The 19,972-nt window shown below is 40.3% G+C and overlaps 2 protein-coding genes across 3 annotated transcripts in view; one reads left to right on the top strand and one right to left on the bottom strand.

The window, feature by feature from the left end:
• tgfb3 (transforming growth factor, beta 3) overlaps nucleotides 1-10,761 on the top strand; it is a 30,537-nt gene extending 19,776 nt beyond the window's left edge. The window contains exons 4-7 of one of the 2 annotated variants that reach the window (XM_062522650.1): nucleotides 259-366; nucleotides 6,459-6,624; nucleotides 9,542-9,695; nucleotides 10,489-10,761. In XM_062522650.1, the coding sequence (XP_062378634.1) occupies nucleotides 259-366; nucleotides 6,459-6,624; nucleotides 9,542-9,695; nucleotides 10,489-10,647 (587 nt within the window). In that variant the 3' untranslated portion in view covers nucleotides 10,648-10,761. Of the gene's footprint in view, nucleotides 1-258; nucleotides 367-6,452; nucleotides 6,625-9,541; nucleotides 9,696-10,488 lie in introns of both variants that reach the window. The other variant, XM_062522649.1, reaches the window with a different exon arrangement.
• A 3,689-nt stretch (nucleotides 10,762-14,450) lies between these two features.
• Nucleotides 14,451-19,972, bottom strand: part of ttll5 (tubulin tyrosine ligase-like family, member 5) — a 29,054-nt gene continuing 23,532 nt past the window's right edge. Inside the window, exon 32 of the mRNA XM_062522658.1 lies at nucleotides 14,451-15,104. The gene's annotated coding sequence lies outside the window, so the exon portion shown is untranslated. The remainder of the gene's footprint in view (nucleotides 15,105-19,972) is intronic.

Here is a 19,972-nt window from a genome sequence, read left to right as displayed (position 1 = left end):
CAGCCGCTCTGATCGCTGCCAGCTTGTCTTGTTGTTGACAGTAGCCTTGTCTGTTATGGTTGTGGAATAGAATCACATGTGTGACGTGACAACACTTCTGAAGTGGTGCAATGACACCAACATATCATGACCATGTCTTGATCATCGGTTCCGTCCACTTACTTGTAGTTATCTTTGTAAACTTCTGCATATAGATCACTTATTTGTGCCTTAACTGTTCCAGAACATGTGTTTGACTTTCAAGTGAATTCTCCACAGACTCTAACCTGGGTCTCGAGGTCAGTGTGCACTGTCCATGCCACACCTTCAACCCCAATGGTGACATCACTGAGAATGTCAACGAAGTGCTAGAGGTCAAGTTTAAAGGTAAGAAGTTTTTTTTTTTAATTGATTTTTTTTTTTTTAATAAATAGATAAAAATAAGATCATGTACAAATGAGAGGTTAAGTATCCATATATTTAATGATCCAAATCCAAATTTGTGTTTATATTGAAGTTGCAAAGTGTAACATACAGTACTGTGTAAGGGTTGAAAAAACAGTCCCAAACGCGCTACACAAACACGTCGGACGTTGTCCCTTTACATGCGTGAAGAACAATGGATCAGTAGCCATGTGGAGTTAAATGATAATGTTATTAGGAATTTCACCACGTAAATCTGACTCCATTAAGATTATATTGTACCTCTAATACATTACCAAATAACTAATGATGTTAACTATGGCAGAGAATGAAATGGCACACTAAACTTTTAGAGATATGCAAACTGAGCGAGGAGAATTAACCATTTATTAGGCCTTGAGCCTTAGGTAAGAGTAAAAGTATCAGTAATTATCCTTAAACAAAGTAACAAAGGATAAGTAATCTTAACCTCAAAACAAACAATAAACTTGGACTTAAACCTTAACAAGTTACCAAGTTAAAATGCTACATACACCAGATAAAACAATATATCAAATAATGAAAATAACAAACCCCATAAAGAAATCAAAAGATAGATAGATAGAGAGAGAGAGAGAGAGAAAAGGCAGGGAGAGAGAGAGAGAGAGAGAGAGGGGCAGAGAGGTCAGTGTGACCTCTTGCCTAGACCAGAACAGAGCAGGAAGAGAAGAGAGCCAAGATAGCGAGAAGAGAGCATCACTGCAAGAGTTCCTTCTTTTCATTCATCCAGCCACCCCCAGCTCAGCAGGGCTTCTTTACCTGAGAGTGGGTGTGGCGTCTAAAACTCTATAGTGTATTTCTTAGTCTATAACCATGTACAAATATATTAGATTGCAATGAAACTGTGATTAGGCTGTTGCCCACATTACAAGTATTAATTCAAGACCAAACATGGATGTATTATCATTTGTCATGAAACAGATACATTTTAGTTTCCAACATTAATTCATCAGAGGCATGGAGAGGGGGAGAAGAGGTGTGTCCGAGGGCCTTTAACCAAATGGCCGGCCACACACACAATGGGGACAGTTCAAATGCAAATAGATCACCTGGACACAAAGGAGTCTAGCTGTGAGGTCGTCTCCCCCATTCTGAACTTTAGAGGATGGAAAATTACCAGCTTTACAGTCGCCCAGTTGACACTGTGAAGTCATTATCTCATAAGTGTCAAAAATGAAAGCTGGCCATCCATATTCACATATTTGTCCATAGTGTCCAAAGGAATCTCTCAGAGTAGTTTTGACATTAGTTGACCGAGCTTCTCCGGTCCGAAACAAGTTCTCAGGATCAGGTGAGCATTGATGCAGCGTGGAACATTCTTGTCCTCTTTGTGTAAAGGCAATCTGGAGTTGAGCAGAATCGTGAGAGTATCGTCTGTCTGCTGTAACATTAGAATATCAATAGTCTTTTGTTTTCCGATGAGTTGGGCATGTGTATAGGGAAAAAACGGGAAAGAGAGAAAGAGCAAAACAAACAAACCAATATACAAATTTCAAAATAAATGGAATTAAACACATTCTGGTGTATCTCAAATTGAAAAAAATGTTTCATAAGATAAATCATCTTTGTTACTGGCATTATTTGCACACTGAATACAAATTTATCAAGGAAATTAAATCAAATAATCAAAGAATGTATATAAAATGATAGTGGTTAAAAGGAAGGCAAATTAGTTCATCCCAGCAGTTAAATTCTTCAATTTGAATCATTAATAGAACATTTACTTGTGTGTGTGTATGTGCTTTATCACTTCTGGACATTCAACAATAGACTTAACATTTAGTTGGTATAAGAATGTTGGCATGATGTGTCTGCCACACAGTCAGCTGCACATGGGCCTCCTTTTGGCAGAGACATATACAGACATTCAAATTTTAGGTGGTAGTCATACTAAGCAACAATCTACAACATTGCATTTCCCATTTTTTTTTATATATATACATAGATATGGGCATTATTTGTTAGTCACGAGAGATCCAACCTAACATTCATTCAGTAGATACTCTTTGGTTCAGTGACCGTTCATTTGGTTTAACCGGTGAGTATAAAGAAAAACAAAAAGTGTGAAGAATAACCATGCTACTAGCATCTGCACAGTTAAATGCTTTCAAGCATCAACACTTACAGAGTCTACACACTCACTATACATGAGCATACAACAAGCTAGCAAATACCATTTTCTTCAAAGTAAATTAAAACACTGTCTGAATATCTGACTAACAAATTTCCCATCAGAGCACCTTGGGAGAACAATGCTACAGGTTGTTGCATGGAATTATCTGTGCTATTATTAGTATAGGTTAATGTTATCATGTTCAGTTTAAAAAATATAAAACTCTGTCTTACCATGGTCTTGAATGGTTAGTCTGCATCATTACATTGTCCTTCAGTGAAAGCACACACACACACAGCAATTGGCGCCTTAACACCTAGAACAATGGATGGGTCCAGAGGCATGGGGGTTGTTAGGAGAAGCAAAGGTGTTAGATGATTGGGCTGTGTGTTGGCGGTGTTTTCGAAAGCCTGGTGACCAACATGTCTGCATCTCATGTTCTGATTTTCCACATGAGTTGCAGACAATGCTAGGGTCGTTTGCGTCCATGTGTTGGATAGCCTCCTTTTCGCAGTCTGTTTGCGCTGTTCCAGTGGTGTTAGAAGAGACGTCGTTGCTTGAGTCGGCTGTGAACGACAATTCTGACGAAGCAACATATTCTGACATCGCTTTGTTGGGGATAGCCACATATCTCGCATCAGAGAAAGGTTTCAATGACTGCGCGGTGTTCAATAATGAATAAATGAAAAGAATGAGAAGTAACAAGATAACACCGTCCATAATTGCATGTTTTTTTGTTTGTAACGCATGTATTTCAATGAAAAATCGCCAGTTGCATATCTCTATCCCACTAGAGTAAGAAGTAATGCCTTCAGTTCCAACAATTTCAGCCATTCTCTGTCTTAATGTATTAAACAAAGAAATATTATCACGTGACTACATCTGTCCATGTTCGTATTTCCGTATAACGGAGAGAGCAAAGTTTCTGAATCTTTAGGTGAGTTGATAGCGAAAATAATGCGTAGGCCTATGCGTGTGCTTTCTGCTACACGTCTTTAAGAAGTTTTTCTACTCACCAAATTTCAGAAATATAGGTACATCCCGTCATAACGATCACGGTCGAGGTCGCCACTTGTAAAGGGTGAAAAAACAGTCCCAAACGCGCTACACAAACACGTCGGACGTTGTCCCTTTACATGCGTGAAGAACAATGGATCAGTAGCCATGTGGAGTTAAATGATAATGTTATTAGGAATTTCACCACGTAAATCTGACTCCATTAAGATTATATTGTACCTCTAATACATTACCAAATAACTAATGATGTTAACTATGGCAGAGAATGAAATGGCACACTAAACTTTTAGAGATATGCAAACTGAGCGAGGAGAATTAACCATTTATTAGGCCTTGAGCCTTAGGTAAGAGTAAAAGTATCAGTAATTATCCTTAAACAAAGTAACAAAGGATAAGTAATCTTAACCTCAAAACAAACAATAAACTTGGACTTAAACCTTAACAAGTTACCAAGTTAAAATGCTACATACACCAGATAAAACAATATATCAAATAATGAAAATAACAAACCCCATAAAGAAATCAAAAGATAGATAGATAGAGAGAGAGAGAGAGAGAAAAGGCAGGGAGAGAGAGAGAGAGAGAGAGAGGGGCAGAGAGGTCAGTGTGACCTCTTGCCTAGACCAGAACAGAGCAGGAAGAGAAGAGAGCCAAGATAGCGAGAAGAGAGCATCACTGCAAGAGTTCCTTCTTTTCATTCATCCAGCCACCCCCAGCTCAGCAGGGCTTCTTTACCTGAGAGTGGGTGTGGCGTCTAAAACTCTATAGTGTATTTCTTAGTCTATAACCATGTACAAATATATTAGATTGCAATGAAACTGTGATTAGGCTGTTGCCCACATTACAAGTATTAATTCAAGACCAAACATGGATGTATTATCATTTGTCATGAAACAGATACATTTTAGTTTCCAACATTAATTCATCAGAGGCATGGAGAGGGGGAGAAGAGGTGTGTCCGAGGGCCTTTAACCAAATGGCCGGCCACACACACAATGGGGACAGTTCAAATGCAAATAGATCACCTGGACACAAAGGAGTCTAGCTGTGAGGTCGTCTCCCCCATTCTGAACTTTAGAGGATGGAAAATTACCAGCTTTACAGACTGTATAACATATTGTAAAGGCCTCGTTAACTAGCATTACTTCTTATTTTCCCTGTGCTAAACAAACCACTTCTTGACTAAATGTTGCTGTGTGGTACATGCCAATCAATTGTAACTGAAATTGTTCAATGATTAAGAAATGTGTAACTATTTGGGAGCAGTAGCCTATGAGGCTGATTTTGTGGGAAGCTGAGATTTCAGAAGTGCAATGCGCAGCTACAGTTGCAGCATGTGAGATTATGGATGCCTGCGTGGTCTGCTATCTTACTTAGCATTGGGGGCCCTCAGGGCAGCAAGGGTTTTTTGGAGCACCCGCCATCCATGCAAGTGCTTTTCGCTCACACACACACACACACACACACACACACACACACACACACATCGCCTGTAAGAGGAATGCATGGCTGCCACAGATCCTCACACACTCGGCATGAAATGAAAGAAGGGCGCTGGTATCTAGTGGTGACACTTCCCGAGGGGGAGAGGCGCTGTTTTAGCCATCACGGCTAGTAGAGTGGTTGAGCAGACCAGCGAAGAGAGACGCGACGCCTGGAGAGCAGATTGAGGTACTGAAGTCGGCAAGATATGAGTTCATGAGATGACTCAGTTTCTGGTAATTCATTGTTTGCACAATATCTGGAGTACAGTTTTAATATGAATTGAATGGTTTTCCACACTGTTAAGTTTTTCCTCAAATGTTTCTAATGAAATTCCCACAATTTGACCTGCTAAACCCAAGGTCAGCTGGCATGGATTGACTGTATTGTGTTTACAAATGTTCAGCATGTGGCGCCAAGATGTGGACATGTTCCCTACATTTTGTTGATAGTCTTTTGTTTATTTTAAAGGAAAGGTCTATCTTGAAACAAAATTTGCTCAACCAAAACTTACAGTGCCTATAAAAAGCATCCACCCCCTGGGACATTTCCCCTTTTATTGGTGCTAAGTCTTATACTTACTGTAGAATGGAGAGAATGGAGATGGCTTGAGTGCAGTGTGAATGTGTGTAGTATAGTAATGTAAAGATACCTGCTTCTGGAAGGTCCAGCCAGTAATTAGCAGTAAAAGTTTTTGTAAAAACAAATGGGCAAACAAGATAGTCAGTCAATCAGTCAATCCTCTGTACTATAAACTCTTTTACCACTAAATGTTTTATGTGGTTCTAAAACGACTACTATTACTATGAACATCTGTGAAGAGGGGTTTGTCCTTCAAAAGGCCTGGAGACCTCATGAGCTTGGACATTTTAAATCGAAATCTGGCTGTCTCTGCCAAGACACTAAACAATCTCTCAGCAGGTCAGTGATCCAAAACATATGTCCAGATCAACACAGAAATGCCTCACTGCACACAAAATCAAATCAAGCTTCTGCCATGGTGGTCATCTCAGTCCTCCGATCTGGATTTGGTAAAACCAGTGGAGTAAGCAAGAGGGTAGAATGACCAAAAGAGGACCTAGGCATGTGGATGAGCTGGACGGAGTCTGACAAGGGGAATGGTCTCAGATCCCTGCTGTGTATTGTCCACGTTTATTAGATGATACAGTAATTCCCGCATATAGGCCGCATTGTGTATAAGCCGCAAGGCAGTGTTTTATGCAAGTTAAAATAAATTAAACCATAATAATATCATATTAACTGCGTCCATGTATTAGTCTCATAGCTGAAGAAATTTTGCAAAATTAATGTATAAACCGCGGCTTATAGTCGGGAAATTACGGGTATAGATGATAGGATGACTGTAAAGCAGTGATGTGTCAGTGCTGTCTCTTGGCAGGAGCAGAGGGGGACTATGAGGAGAGCACGCGCTGGGACCAGGGCTACCAGAAGAAGCAGAAAGAGCAGCTCCTGCCTCACCTCATCCTCATGATGCTCCCGCCCCACAGGCTGGACACGCAGGCGTCGCCACGGAGACGCAAGCGGGCGCTGGACACCAGCTACTGCTTCAAGTGAGAGACTCAGCTTCTAGTTCACACACATTTAACTTAACCACCTCACTGCTCCCCGAGCGCCGCTGTTGAGCAGGCAGCTCACTGCTCCGGGCTAGTGTGTGCTTCACCTTACGGCGTGTTCACTGTGTGCTGTGTGTGTTTCACTAATTCACGGATGGGGATAAAATGTAGAGACTGAATTTCCCTCACGGGATCAAAAGAGTATAAATACTTATACTTATAGATTTAGAGACATACTGTACACAGCCTGCCCACTGGCTCACAGTTCTGTGTTAGGCTGGGGCATTGAAACCTCTGGGCTCTAAAGAGAGCAACTTAATTTGAGTCTCCAGACATGTATCAGCAAATATGGCTGAACATTAAGGGACAGGACCATTTTGGCCTTTTCATTACTACTCTGAGAACCTTCTCCTGTCACAAAACCTTTGACCTTTTGCGGTGCAGCAATGGGCCCTTTTGTAGTTCCTGAAGAGCAGTTCCACAAGTGGTCATTCCTGCAGTGCAGTCGTAAAGCACAGTACAAACAAACCTCTTGGCTACCGTCACCATGGAAACCCTCGGGCACCCTGTGTCCAGATAACAGAGTGTGAGATGTGAAGTGTTCTGTGCCTCGCTCTCTCTCTCTTCACGTTCCTACAGAAGAACACGACCTCCTCCGTCACATATTCAGTCACTCTCTCTTCACGTTCCTACAGAAGAACACAATCTCCTCCACCACATATTCAGTCACTCTCTCTTCACGTTCCTACAGAAGAACACGACCTCCTCCGTCACATATTCAGTCCTTCTCACCAGTTTGGACACCCTCACAAATATGAGCGAAGGGGATGAAGATCCCACCATCACGTTGGTCAAATTATTTAGAAGTAAAATGAACATCATTACTACCAAATCAAACAAACCCAGTGCATTGCCCGGTGTTTAACCATTGTAGTGGACAAGGACAGTACTAAAAGGATCATTTAAAGGATCGTTTTTTTTTGTCTCAAATGCAGTTATCTTAAAAGGCCAACACATCAGCGCTTTCATGCCGTATATACAGTATAAAACAGTATATATTTTCTCCTTACTCTTTCATTTGAGTTTTCATTTAATATGGCAGAACGCACAGCTTTCCTTAGGTGGTGGCTCTATGAAAAGGTGTCACTACAACATATTAGGCGTGTGGTTTCGATGCGTAACAGGGCCGGGGCTATTTATAGATCCCCTTTCAGGCGAAGCACGTCGGCATCACCTTTGGGACGGCGGCCATGTGTTAGCGGGCGTGTGCTCTCACTGACCCCTTCTCAAACGTCCTCTCGGAGATCTGCTGGCCGGGTCAACTGGCCTACGCGTCAGAATGCAGCATTCTTCTGTCCGTTTTACAGACACACCTTCATGTTGTCACCACATTCAGCTTTTACAAAGTAAGGAGCTTCCCTAGGGAGAGAGCAATGAGTAGAGAACCTCACAGTTCGGTACACGTTTGGGACGACTGGGAAAAAGAAACAGCGATGACAAAAAGAACGAGGCGTGCTACAGGTTTCAGAGCAGGTCCTGACCCCAGAGGCCCAAAGCAAACTGCTGCTAACAAGAGCATGTGAACCAGGGGAACTGTTTCCCTTCATTGGACAGAAAAAGTGCATCAGGCAAATCAGTGTTCAAATCTGAATTGAGCGAATAGATACTGTATCTCCCCCAAATCGCTAAAACAAGACTAAAATAAGGCTATAAAAGGACAACAAAAGGCTTAAAAGGACAAATAAGGTTGGTTACTTACATCACAGGAGGGGGTGGGATATGTGTGGACTAGTGCCATATTGGCCTTATGAACTAACCCCACTCGTGTCTATGGAGGACAGTTGGAGTGCTCTGTGTGCTCAGTAGAAAGGCTCTGGTACACTCCTCCATGCATCCAACACTGGCTGACAAGCAAGCAAGCAAAACAGGGAGACCACAAGATGGCTGTGCGGCCTGCTCCACACTGGAGCCAGAGTCTGATATTGGCCACATTTGAAAAGATTAATGTGAGCAGCCACACACACACACACACACACACACACACACACACATACACACACACAAACACACACACACACACACACACACACACACACACACACACACACACACACACACACACACACACACACACACACACATAGATTTGAGCAAACAAATCTGAATTGAGCCCTGTCTCGGTACTGTTGGTGCTCGGTGATTAGGTTCTACCGAGCTTGAGTTGCTGCAGCCCACAGCGAGAGTCGCCCCCATGTTTATACCCCAGAGTGTGGCATTGAGCTTGGTACAGTAGGTAGAACCGATTGTATCAGTTTTTTCCATGCCAACAGAACTCGGTGACCTCGAGAAACAGGGATCTGTGTGAAAAATGGTCAGAATTCTTCTTTAAAGAGGAACTATGCAGGATTGGCGATTTCATCTCTGGTTTCGGTTTCGTTGTTCGTTTTCGCTCGTTTTATGCTTGCATTTTCTCTGCAGAGCTTTCCCGACAGCTTTAGCGTGTATATTTATACATGTATAGGCTATATTTAAATATATAAATTGCAAGCGTGGTTCTTCGTCTCAGACTTCCAGATGTAAACAAAGAGGGATCGTCTCCTGCAGAAAGTTGCATAGGGTCTCTTTAAAGCTTGCAGTGTCTTAGAGCACCAAACCTCTGAGCCCAATAGAGAGAGAAACTATGGAGCCCCTGAACATCCCAAGGTAGAAAAGAACGGTTTAGTTAACACTCAATGTGCCTAATTTACAGTAGACACCATAAATAAATCTAATCAATGCAGACATTGAAGGGGATACATCTTTACATTCTGCATATAAATGATATAGTTAAAAATACCAAAACAGAAGACAGAAGACACATGAATCGATCTCATGGTAGATAAAAGTAACCACTCCTTTTCTCTTCAATCCACAGTAATTATGAGGAGAACTGTTGTGTGAGGGAGCTCTACATTGACTTCCGTCAGGACCTGGGGTGGCGCTGGATCCATGAGCCCAAAGGCTACTACGCCAACTTCTGCTCAGGACCTTGTCCTTACCTTCGCAGCGCTGACACCACACATAGTTCGGTAAGTGGTGCCAGTACGTTAAGGAGACCCGGGGACATGAACCCAAAAATGTGGAAAAAACGGTATGTTCAGTATGACTGTCAATCTGATTCTGATTGATATCTGATTGAAATACTTAAAAACATATCTCCAAAAAACAGGGACATGGGTAGTTTTTCTGTATTTTCCCGGGGACAGACAAACAAAAACAGAGACTGTCCCCTAAAAACAGGAACATTTGGTCACCCTAGAGTACATGAACACTGTATACAGACACCTGAATTTGTGGTGCATATGGACCATATGTAATAAGAAATGTACCATTGAAAGCATGTCTTCACTGAGAAAAGAATATTCTACCGTACATATTTCGGTTACACTTTACTGGAAGGAAGTTACATGACACTGAGCAACATGACACTGTCATGAACGTGTCATAAACATTATAAACACATCATAAACATTCTGTCATGAAGTGTCATTCGGTTTTTGTCATGACAGGTTGGGGTTCATGTGTTCATGACAGTGCCATGTCACTCAGTGTAGATACCTTCAAGTAAAGTGTTCCCCATGTTTCCTATACTATACCAGTAACAGTTCCTGTCTGCTTAAAGAGGTGTGTCGCAAAGACGTCATAGTGGGATATCGATTTCTGTCAGATTGGCAAGCAGTTCAGTTCGAATGTTAGCAGGTCTGCTTAAAGGGGGATTTAGCCCCCCTCCCCTTTGCGAAGACAGAACGCGGAAACGATTGAACGTTTGCGCCTCTCGCTCCGCTTTAACCCTCTCTGACTATACTGTCCTGTGCTCCGCAGCTCTTGAGCCTGTTCAACACGCTCAACCCGGAGGCGTCGGCGTCGCCGTGCTGCGTGCCGCAGGACCTGGAGCCGCTCACCATCCTCTACTACGTGGGCCGCACGCCCAAGGTGGAGCAGCTCTCCAACATGATCGTCAAGTCCTGCAAGTGCAGCTGAGGGCGCGGATATGGGCCCCCCCACGCAGGCTCCGCACGGACCTGACCACACATCCATGGTAGGAGAGAGAGAGAGAGAGAGAGAGAGAGAGAGAGAGAGAGAGAGAGAGAGAGAGAGAGAGAGAGAGAGAGAGAGAGAGAGAGAGAGAGAGAGAGAGAGGGAGAGAGGGAGAGAGAGAGGGGGGGGAGGGGGGTAAGGGGGTGGGGTGTTAAATAAATATGAGAAAAGTGTACAAATGTGAGTAATTATAGAGGGAGAAAAAGATGAACGATGAGGGGAGAAACAGGCTTGGCTCAACCAGACTAGATCTCAGCTGTATAATCTGCTGGGGTATAACAGGCTTGGCTCAACCAGACTAGATCTCAGCTTTATAATCTGCTGGGGTATAATCTGGTCGTCCTCTACAGAGCGAGCATTGTGTCCCACACGCTGTGTTCCACAGGTTACTGTATGAAAAGGGCTTTGTTTAAGTGATAACATGAAACTGCTTTGTGTTATTAAATCAGTAATGCTGGAAGACTGCAGGTCAAAGGCTGATTCAGTTGCTCCCTGTTTAGCTCTGTGGTCTATCTATGGCCACGGGACAGCACACCAAGACAAGAGAGAAGCTGACACTAAAAAATTACCTCTAAGCATCTTCCTACGTTTTAAAAGCAACAGCTGATGGCACACTTCCGTATTTCCATGCCTCATATCTTCAGCCTTCTGAAGACACTTTCCTTTCTATCATCAGATTTTTGAATATGATGTTTGAATATGCCCTACATCCAAACTGGAAAATTTGAGAATAATATTTCTATACTCACGAAAGACACAAAAATAGCAGTGGTCCCCAGTAATCTGCACTGATTGCTTAGAGAAGCAAAGGACATTGAATTGAAACAGAAAACAGCAAATACTCAATGGAAATGGAAACAATGCTAAGCAAAGTGATGGACATATTCAAGATCTAGAGGCTTTTACGATATCATTTAACAAGAATTTAATTTGGCTTCATGGTGTGAACATTTATCTTGACCACAAAATGTAAGTAATTTTTTATTATTCTTTAAATAGCTTTTAAGACCAGGACAACAATGTTTTGAATATATTATATTTTCTGTCTTGTTAAAACTCAGCTTGAAGCTGAACCCTTTCTGCAGTACAACGTGTTGAAACTGGTCTTATTGATCAAGTGCAAAGGTCAGTTAATAGAAGATATAACATTTATGGTGCATGGATCTTGTATTGCTCACATGCCCATGATGGTACGGATAAAACAGGCCTCATACTGTAAGTGTTGAGAACCATTGCATTCTTATCTTTTGAGAGTTGTCTTTGACAACAGACAGCATTGAAAAAAACTGAAACAACTACAGTAGTATGCTACAAACATCCTTGATTATCCTGTACTGGCAATAAACAATATAAGGATGGGCTCATCAATGGCAAATGTTCAGCATTTTTACATACGTAGATAACACCATGTAGTCTATTACAACTGTATAATGCTCTGAAAACTATATTTGAGTTGTGAACTTATTTCATTAATGATGGCAAATGGGAAAAACATGAACAGTTGATTCATTCAGTTCATTTGAAACAAATTATAATAACGCCCATTCAAGGAAGGAATTACTCATCTTCACATGAAGATACAAAACTTTGTTACACATAGAATTCTGTCCTAAAACATCCTCTATTTCATTCAGTCAGTCAAAAAATGTCAGGAATTATACTTCCTCGTTGTACATTCATTGAAGAGCAGAGATGCACTTTCAAAGCAAATACGTATCTCAACCAACAAAAGTTGATCTTGATAGAAGTGGTATTGCTTTTTTGTTGAGAGTGTGCTTTGTGGGTAACCATTAATAATAATATGCAGACATGAATAAAATCCATTTTAAATAAATGGCAGATAAATATGTCTGTGCCTTACTTCATGTTTTGGGAGCACATAACAAATAGGAAAACTGATTTTATTACATATTCTTTTTCAAATAAAATGAACTGTCAAGCACAGGTCCTCTTGGATTATTTGATTTTATACGCATTAAGCTTGCCATGTTATTTTACCTCTAACTGTAAGTTTGCTTTTTTCTATGTGTATGCCAAGTGTAACATGGTAAATTGTAACATTTCTGTCAGTGTTGTAATTTTAATGTGATATCTTACTTGTACTGTTCAGAAGCCAGCATATTAACAGCATAGTTGATCACAGTAGATTCAGTGAACAAAAATATAAATGCAACATGTTAAGTTTTGTCCTATATTTTCAATTGGAAAAGGTCTTGTATTTGTGTAAACTCATAACAAACGTATTTTTAATCTGTCTTTGCCCAAATCTGCATTTGTAGCCATAGTAATCAGTATGTGAAACACCAGGTGTCAATCAGGGAGGAAAGATGGCTATGTACAGTATGCTGCTGCTCACTGCTCACAGAAAATATTGTTTTCTCAACTCTACTCATTGTTCTTTCAAGATACAACGCTGCACATCCTTGTGGACAATTTAGAATAATCTTCTTTTCCAGTCCTAGATTTTTCTCCAGAGCCACCCTATTTGCACCCTGATAGTAATACGGTACACATAGTTTAGTAAAATCTTATTTAGATGGTTGTGTCACATTCATATGTTGCATTCATATTTTTGTTCTATATTACACCTTGTTCAGTTAAAGTTCCTGTGATGGGTTATCCCTACTAATGTAAATTAGCAATAAATCAAGAAGGCAATTAAACCCCAACTTCCCATTTTTGAGATGTAAAAATGTATTTTTCTGAGGTAAGCCAGTTGAAGGTACATGCCAGTACTAGCTTCAATTAAATGGATTATATTTCTTCATATAAATATGTCATTGGCTTGTCATTTTTTTTTTTCGATCATGAAGTACTGTGCATGTGTTTAAGAAGCAAAAGGACTCACTGACCTAAATCGGACAGCTTATTGCCATGCTTGGCAGACTTCTGAATTAACTCTTCCGTTGTTGTTTGTCAGAAGTGAGGAGTGCAGGGCCTGACCTGTGAGTTTGAAGGCAGTACTGTATCTCCAAGCCTCTGCTGGAGGATTACAACATACTGTATCTGGTAACCAGGCTCTCCAAGAGACTTGACACATCCCCATTAAACATTAATGACAAACCAAGAACTGTCTTGGTTTTAACTGATTCATTGGTTGTAGTTTTGTCCTATAAAAAATCAAACATGTTTCGTGCTGGGCAATATCTATGCAAATGTGATTTTGCTTGTGTGGAACATCTTCAATGTTAAATTCCACTCTAAGATTGCCTCAGAATAACTTATAGAATGGATAGTCAAAGAACACCATATTATCCCTTGTTCTAAAGTCTTCTACATTGTGGTGTTTGAGGTGCTCTTCCAATAGAAATATTTGCATTCTTAAAACTGTGAAACCAAACGGACTGCTTCATCTATGATGATGATCATGAGCGCGGTTAGCACAACACAATTAGCAAGCCTATTAGCCTATACTGTAGCTGCTACAGTATATGGGTATGTGATGACCCAACTTCACTCCGATTTCTAAACATTCGGGGCTACTAAAAACAGGTTGTGGCCATTAAAATATTCTTTGGTCTGTACCCATTTTAAATGCATCTCATACTTGCTTGTCAAATCATTATAGTTGTTGTCATTGTACCAGCAACATCATGCTCAATTTAAGCACACAGTAATCAGCCCAGCCTCAAAATGGCTTTGCTTTGGTAAACAGTTGAGCTGTTCTCACTAGTTCTCCCAATTGTCAAACTGAGTCCCCAGAAAGTACAAAATGCATATTCAAGACAAACAAATCAAAGGACAAACTGATGTAAAAATGCCCCTGTTTATTTTTTTTTGTGTACATGGTTTTGGCATATCTCTTTCATAAGAAACTGTGCGTGTGTTTCCACAGGTGCAGGACATCCTAACACAAGTACAACAGTACAAAAAAAAACAAAAGCTGGAACAATAGCTGGCTGACTCCAACACAATCTTCACATTGTGATTGGCTGCTACTGTTGCTACTTTTTTTCCCAATGGACTTAGACATGTGATTGGAAGGGTTGGGAAATTGCAAACACAGCTAATGTTGATGTTGGATGGAGTAATGTCACAAAAACCCCTTCAATTGTCTGAGGAGGGATTTCTTACTCCCTGGGCATCTTGACTGCACTCCTGCATTGTTTGAGATAAACAGGTGCCACTTGATTTTGGTTTGGTCTCTTGGTTTCTTTAAAAACATACATGAGAACAGACAATTCCCTATACGACACCAGTGAACACTTGTCTGGAAAGAGGAAATCTGAAATCAGAGGAAGTTCAGAGACAAGCAACTGAAACTATCTAGGTCCTGTGGAGAGGACAGAAATACCATGTGGAGACAGTAGGAGTTCAGCAGCAATCCCTGTGGAACAGACGTGTCCTTGTCCCCTCGGCTTAGATCCCTGAGTGGTGAAGAGGACTGTACACAGGCAGACCTGCAGACAGATAAAGATGTAGACAGAGTAGAGGAACATTATTACTGTGTTGAACAGCTGACCAAAACTCTCACATTCAGTCTTAATTTTGTTTGCATTAGAATGCAAAGATTAAGAATACCCTGCAGTCGTGTTGAAATTATTAAAGTGAAAACGTCTAAAGTCATTCCCAGAATTATACAATCAAATTGCACACCTTCATCTTGATGTCAGTATTTGAAGAGTATTTTTGCAAACATAGATAATAACAAGCAAATATACAGATAATTCCTGGCCTTTAGATGCTTTTTAAAAAATATTTTTGTTTTTTTTAAGCAAAAAACGATTGTCTGGAAATCATCTGGGCCGTAAAGGCAGATAAAGCTGACCATCATCCACATGGCAGTGATCAGAGAATCTGTTAGGGTGGATAATTTCACTTAAGTGTGAAATGTTGTCGAAAATAGCAGGGGCCCAGGCACTGATCCCTGAGGGACACCAGTGGTGAGGTCATACACTTTGACCCCTGTTCTTGCCAGGACATGCTGAATGAATGCCCATTGAATAATTATTAAAAAACAACTGAGTGCTTTCCCAGAAAGTCCAAGTTTAGATAACAGGGAGGCCAGAATGACTACTCTTAAAACTAGACTGATTAGGGTCAAGCAAATTACTTTGAGATTGTTTCTCTATGATGTGACTACGGGAACTGTAGACCGTTCAGACATTCAACTCATGAGGTCTCATTGTTTCAACAATGAGTCATTGCTACCACTCTTAGCCAAGTCAGGGAGCTAGGCATTTAACTGAGTAAAACATACTGACAATACATACAAAACATATTTTAATCCTTGTGTGGGTTTTTAGTCATATTATGTCATTTTAGCAACATATCTAGATGAATATCACCTTAGCTTGTTACTATAGAGCCCTTGATGTCCTAAATTTAAGTCTAAACTTCTGACTTCAACTGTATGTTCTTCAATATCATCTCTACATAAATGGTTCTGCTGCATCTTTTGTTATGTTATCTTCAGTGATGTCACTACCTCTCTAGTCCCTTGTCTTGTTTCCGTCTTCTCTTGTCCTCTCTCTCTCTCTCTCTCTCTCTCTCTCTCTCTCTCCCTCTTCTGGTTCCCCTTTTGGCCCTTTCCATTTCTTCATTCTTCTAAGACAAAAGGAAATTCCTTGTGCAGTCTGAGCTACCCTGTTTGCCTTCCCAAACAGTATTCTCTTTCATTCCTTCTCCACAGATTGTTTATTTTGGTGCTCTTAAACACTCTGAGGCCTTTCAGGATAGACAAATGAAAACACCACCCTGACTCTCGTTGCTCTGCTGCTGGAAGCAGCTTCTCCTAGCTCAGCAAGGAAACACGGAGCAAATGGCACAGAAAAAGACTCACAGAAAAAAGACACTAGAGTCAGGAAAAGTCGCCAGAGTCAGAAAAAGACCAATGTTTTATAACCTTTTCTGTAGCACTCAGTGAGGCATGGCAAAATTATTATGTGAAGAAAGACAGAATGCCAAAATGGAATGAAACATCTAATGAACAGTCTCTGGCTTCTGGATGAGATCATGGTACACCAAAATCCATCATTGAAACATAGAAAGTTTTCAGATATAAAATTAATTCTGTCTGCTATAACAAACCGACAAAACGAGGCTAGAAGAGTTCCATGCACCATCTTTCGCAGATTAAAGACCAAATGTGCTATCTACAGCGGTGTCACTGCACTTGCAGGTAGACCTGTGAACATTGCATTGCAAAAGTCTAACCTGTAAATAACCAGGGCCTGCAATAATTATAGTGAAAAGACAAAATCTCATGACTGATGCTTTATACTCAGAAAACTTACGTTGGTCATAAATTATGACACCCAAGTTGCATGCAGTTTTAGTCAGTGTCAATGATGATGAGCCAAGCTTTATGTTAGCAATATGAGGGAGAGCCAGACTTGTCTTGTTTTGGAAAGTAGCCGTGTAATAAACAGGATTACATATTGTATCACTGTTGGAACTTATTTTCCGAATACTGACCGACTAACAATACATTATCAACAATACATTAACAATACATAAGGAATAATACTACTAATAATAAAATAATAATAATAATAATAATAATAATCATAGATAACTGTGTATTACATTGTTAGTACTAGGAAAAATCAAGAATACCGCATAGGACAGACAAAACCACGAGAAAACCTTTTATAGTTAGATAAACATACATCGCCATTGCCGCTAATCCTAAAATAAGTTAAAAGCAAAATTTTCCAACATCAGCTTTTCTGTTTTCCAGCATTCTTTCAGCTCCCTTTAGTCTCTACGCTTCCTCTTTAGTATTTGTTCTTCCTTTTCTGGAATGTACAGTATCTTTCTTTACTCCCTGCAATAATTCTAAAAGTACTCCAATTTTACTCCTTCTTATTCTCCTCTTTTTAGGGTGAGCCCTTTCCCCAATTCTCCTCTACACAGAAAAAACACCCCTTTGTTTCCATCCATGCATTATCCTCCGCAGTAGCTCTGCGTCTCTCTTCCACTCGCCCCTGCCACACATGCTCACCACAAAAATGCCGAATAGTGGAGCGTATGAGGGGTCTGGAATTCCACATTCCCTGAGTAAACACAGTAGCTGCCATGAAGGCACACACAGAGGAGCAAACACTGCACCTACCCCTCTCCGCTACTAGCCAGCTGCTGCTCCTCGGCTCTCAGCTTAAAAGTAGACTAGGCCATAGCTGTTTACCCAAACCTCACTATTCCCTGGAATGAGCAGTACTGTTACCTCCTCTGTACCAGCCACAACCATGCCCTTCTTCAGCAACAAAGACATGTATACTGTATAGGTTCATGTCCCTGAAATACACTCTGCATCATACAAAAAAAAAAAATCAAAAACAAAGTTTTTTTTTTGTTTTAGAAAATGTATGTTGAGGAAGTGTGTGAACACTTAGTAAGAGTTTACTGTTACCTTCACATTAGGAAATCGTGTGATTTTGAAGAACAAAATTGCCTGATTGCCTGATGTAGCCTGAATTTGAATTTCCCCTTGGGGATCAATCAAGTATCTATCTATCTATCTATCTAAGTACACAGGCTACATCGGCAAAGTGCATCATCCAGAAGCCCATTTGTCCAATCAGAGTGCTGTAAGTTGTCTCATGGTATTAACTGATGGGTCAAAGAAGGTTGTGTGAATGTTGATGTTTACTTAATTTGTTTACAAAACGTTGTTCTACAAAAGCCAATTTGACGTCAGTCAGAGTGGGAGGTTTTTTAGGCTTTTTTGTTTTTTTCTTTGTCAAGGAGAAGATTAGCCATAGCCTGTGAGACCCCAGATGAACCTGTTAGCAAATGTGAATTCGCTCTGCAGGTTAGTCTGGCATGGAGGCTTTTGACACACATTTCCAATTCTCCAAAAACCCAGGAACCAATCACAGTTGCTTACATGGCATAGGGCAGGCTTTATACGATGACAGATACAGCAGTATATTCAACACAACCAATGCACGTCACCAAAGCATCTCAAAATCACTAAATACCTAAATCTAGATTCCACTGTGTAGTTTAACTTAAACCTGAAATATCAAACATCATTTTCATGCCATTTATTCATTTCAACTTGCATATAGTAGTGTAAAGTCAAACAGAGACATGGTAGTCACACCATGTGAAGACATTTTCCTGCGTTCTTTTCTGTGAAAAGCCATATTTGTAGAGGGAATTTAAGTGGACTACCAAAGTATATATTTTTAGAATTGTTTCAAAGCAAAGTCTGAGGCACTTCATGAGGATTAAATAAAAATGTTTCAGCTAGATGCCTTCATCTGAGCTTTGACAGCAAAAAAAATAAAACCATGTGAGAATAAAGGCTTTTTTATTCAATCCTAAGGTAAGGTAAGGTATAAGGTAAACTTTATTATCCCCTGGGGGAAATTCAGGTGGTCGATATTACACATCTCCTACATATAAAACAAACAAAACATATAATGTACAAAACAAGTGACAAAATAGACAGACAATAGACACACAACATTACAAACTAACATCACAAAAGACATATTATAAAAGGGGCTGTATAATAAATAGAGAATAAATAGAATAGTAAAAATGATATGAATGATAGAGAACTGCAATAAAAGGAATTACATGGATGTGCAGAGAACTAAAGTGCAACAGATTTTTTCGGTCTGTTATTGTGCAGTCTAATTGCTGTGGGCAAAAATGACTTGTGGTACCTTGCTGTCCTGATTGCTCTCTGCAGAATTCTGTCATTTGACCTGGTACTTCTGACAAACTTTGGGAACAGAGGATGTGTTGGATCAGCTAGGATTTGCTCCATCTTTCCTAAAATGAGCTCATTATACAGCTGGATTGCGGATGCCTGGTCCACTCCAATGACTCTGCTAGCTGATTTGATAATGCGCTGCAATTTTTTCTGATTTTGTACACGCATATTTCCAAAAATACAGATTAACCCAAAGGACAGGATACTCTGCAAGAGGGATTTATAAAATAGTTGGAGGATGCTGCTATCCAATCTAAAATAATTTAGTTTCCTAAGAAAGAACATCCTCTGTTGCAATTTCTTATACTTGGCCTGTGCACAATGGTTAAAACACAGTTTATCATCTATCTATCTCAATTCCCAGATATTTATAAGATGAGACTCGCTCTATCTGTTCACCATTAATCTCAGATGGAGAGACAAGTATCCCTTTCTTGCTAAAATCTATTAACATTTCTTTTGTTTTCTTTACATTAACCTGCAGAAAATTATCTGAGCACCAATTAATAAAACCTTGGCCCTCCCTTTCAAAGCCCCCAACAGATGAGGTGTCAGGATGTAAGAATCCCACCAGTGCTGTGTCGTCAGCGTATTTAA

The sequence above is a fragment of the Sardina pilchardus genome, chromosome 20, assembly GCF_963854185.1.
Source record: "Sardina pilchardus chromosome 20, fSarPil1.1, whole genome shotgun sequence".
NCBI classification, from domain to species: Eukaryota; Metazoa; Chordata; class Actinopteri; order Clupeiformes; family Clupeidae; genus Sardina; species Sardina pilchardus.
This window is presented reverse-complemented; position numbering and strand designations above follow the sequence as displayed.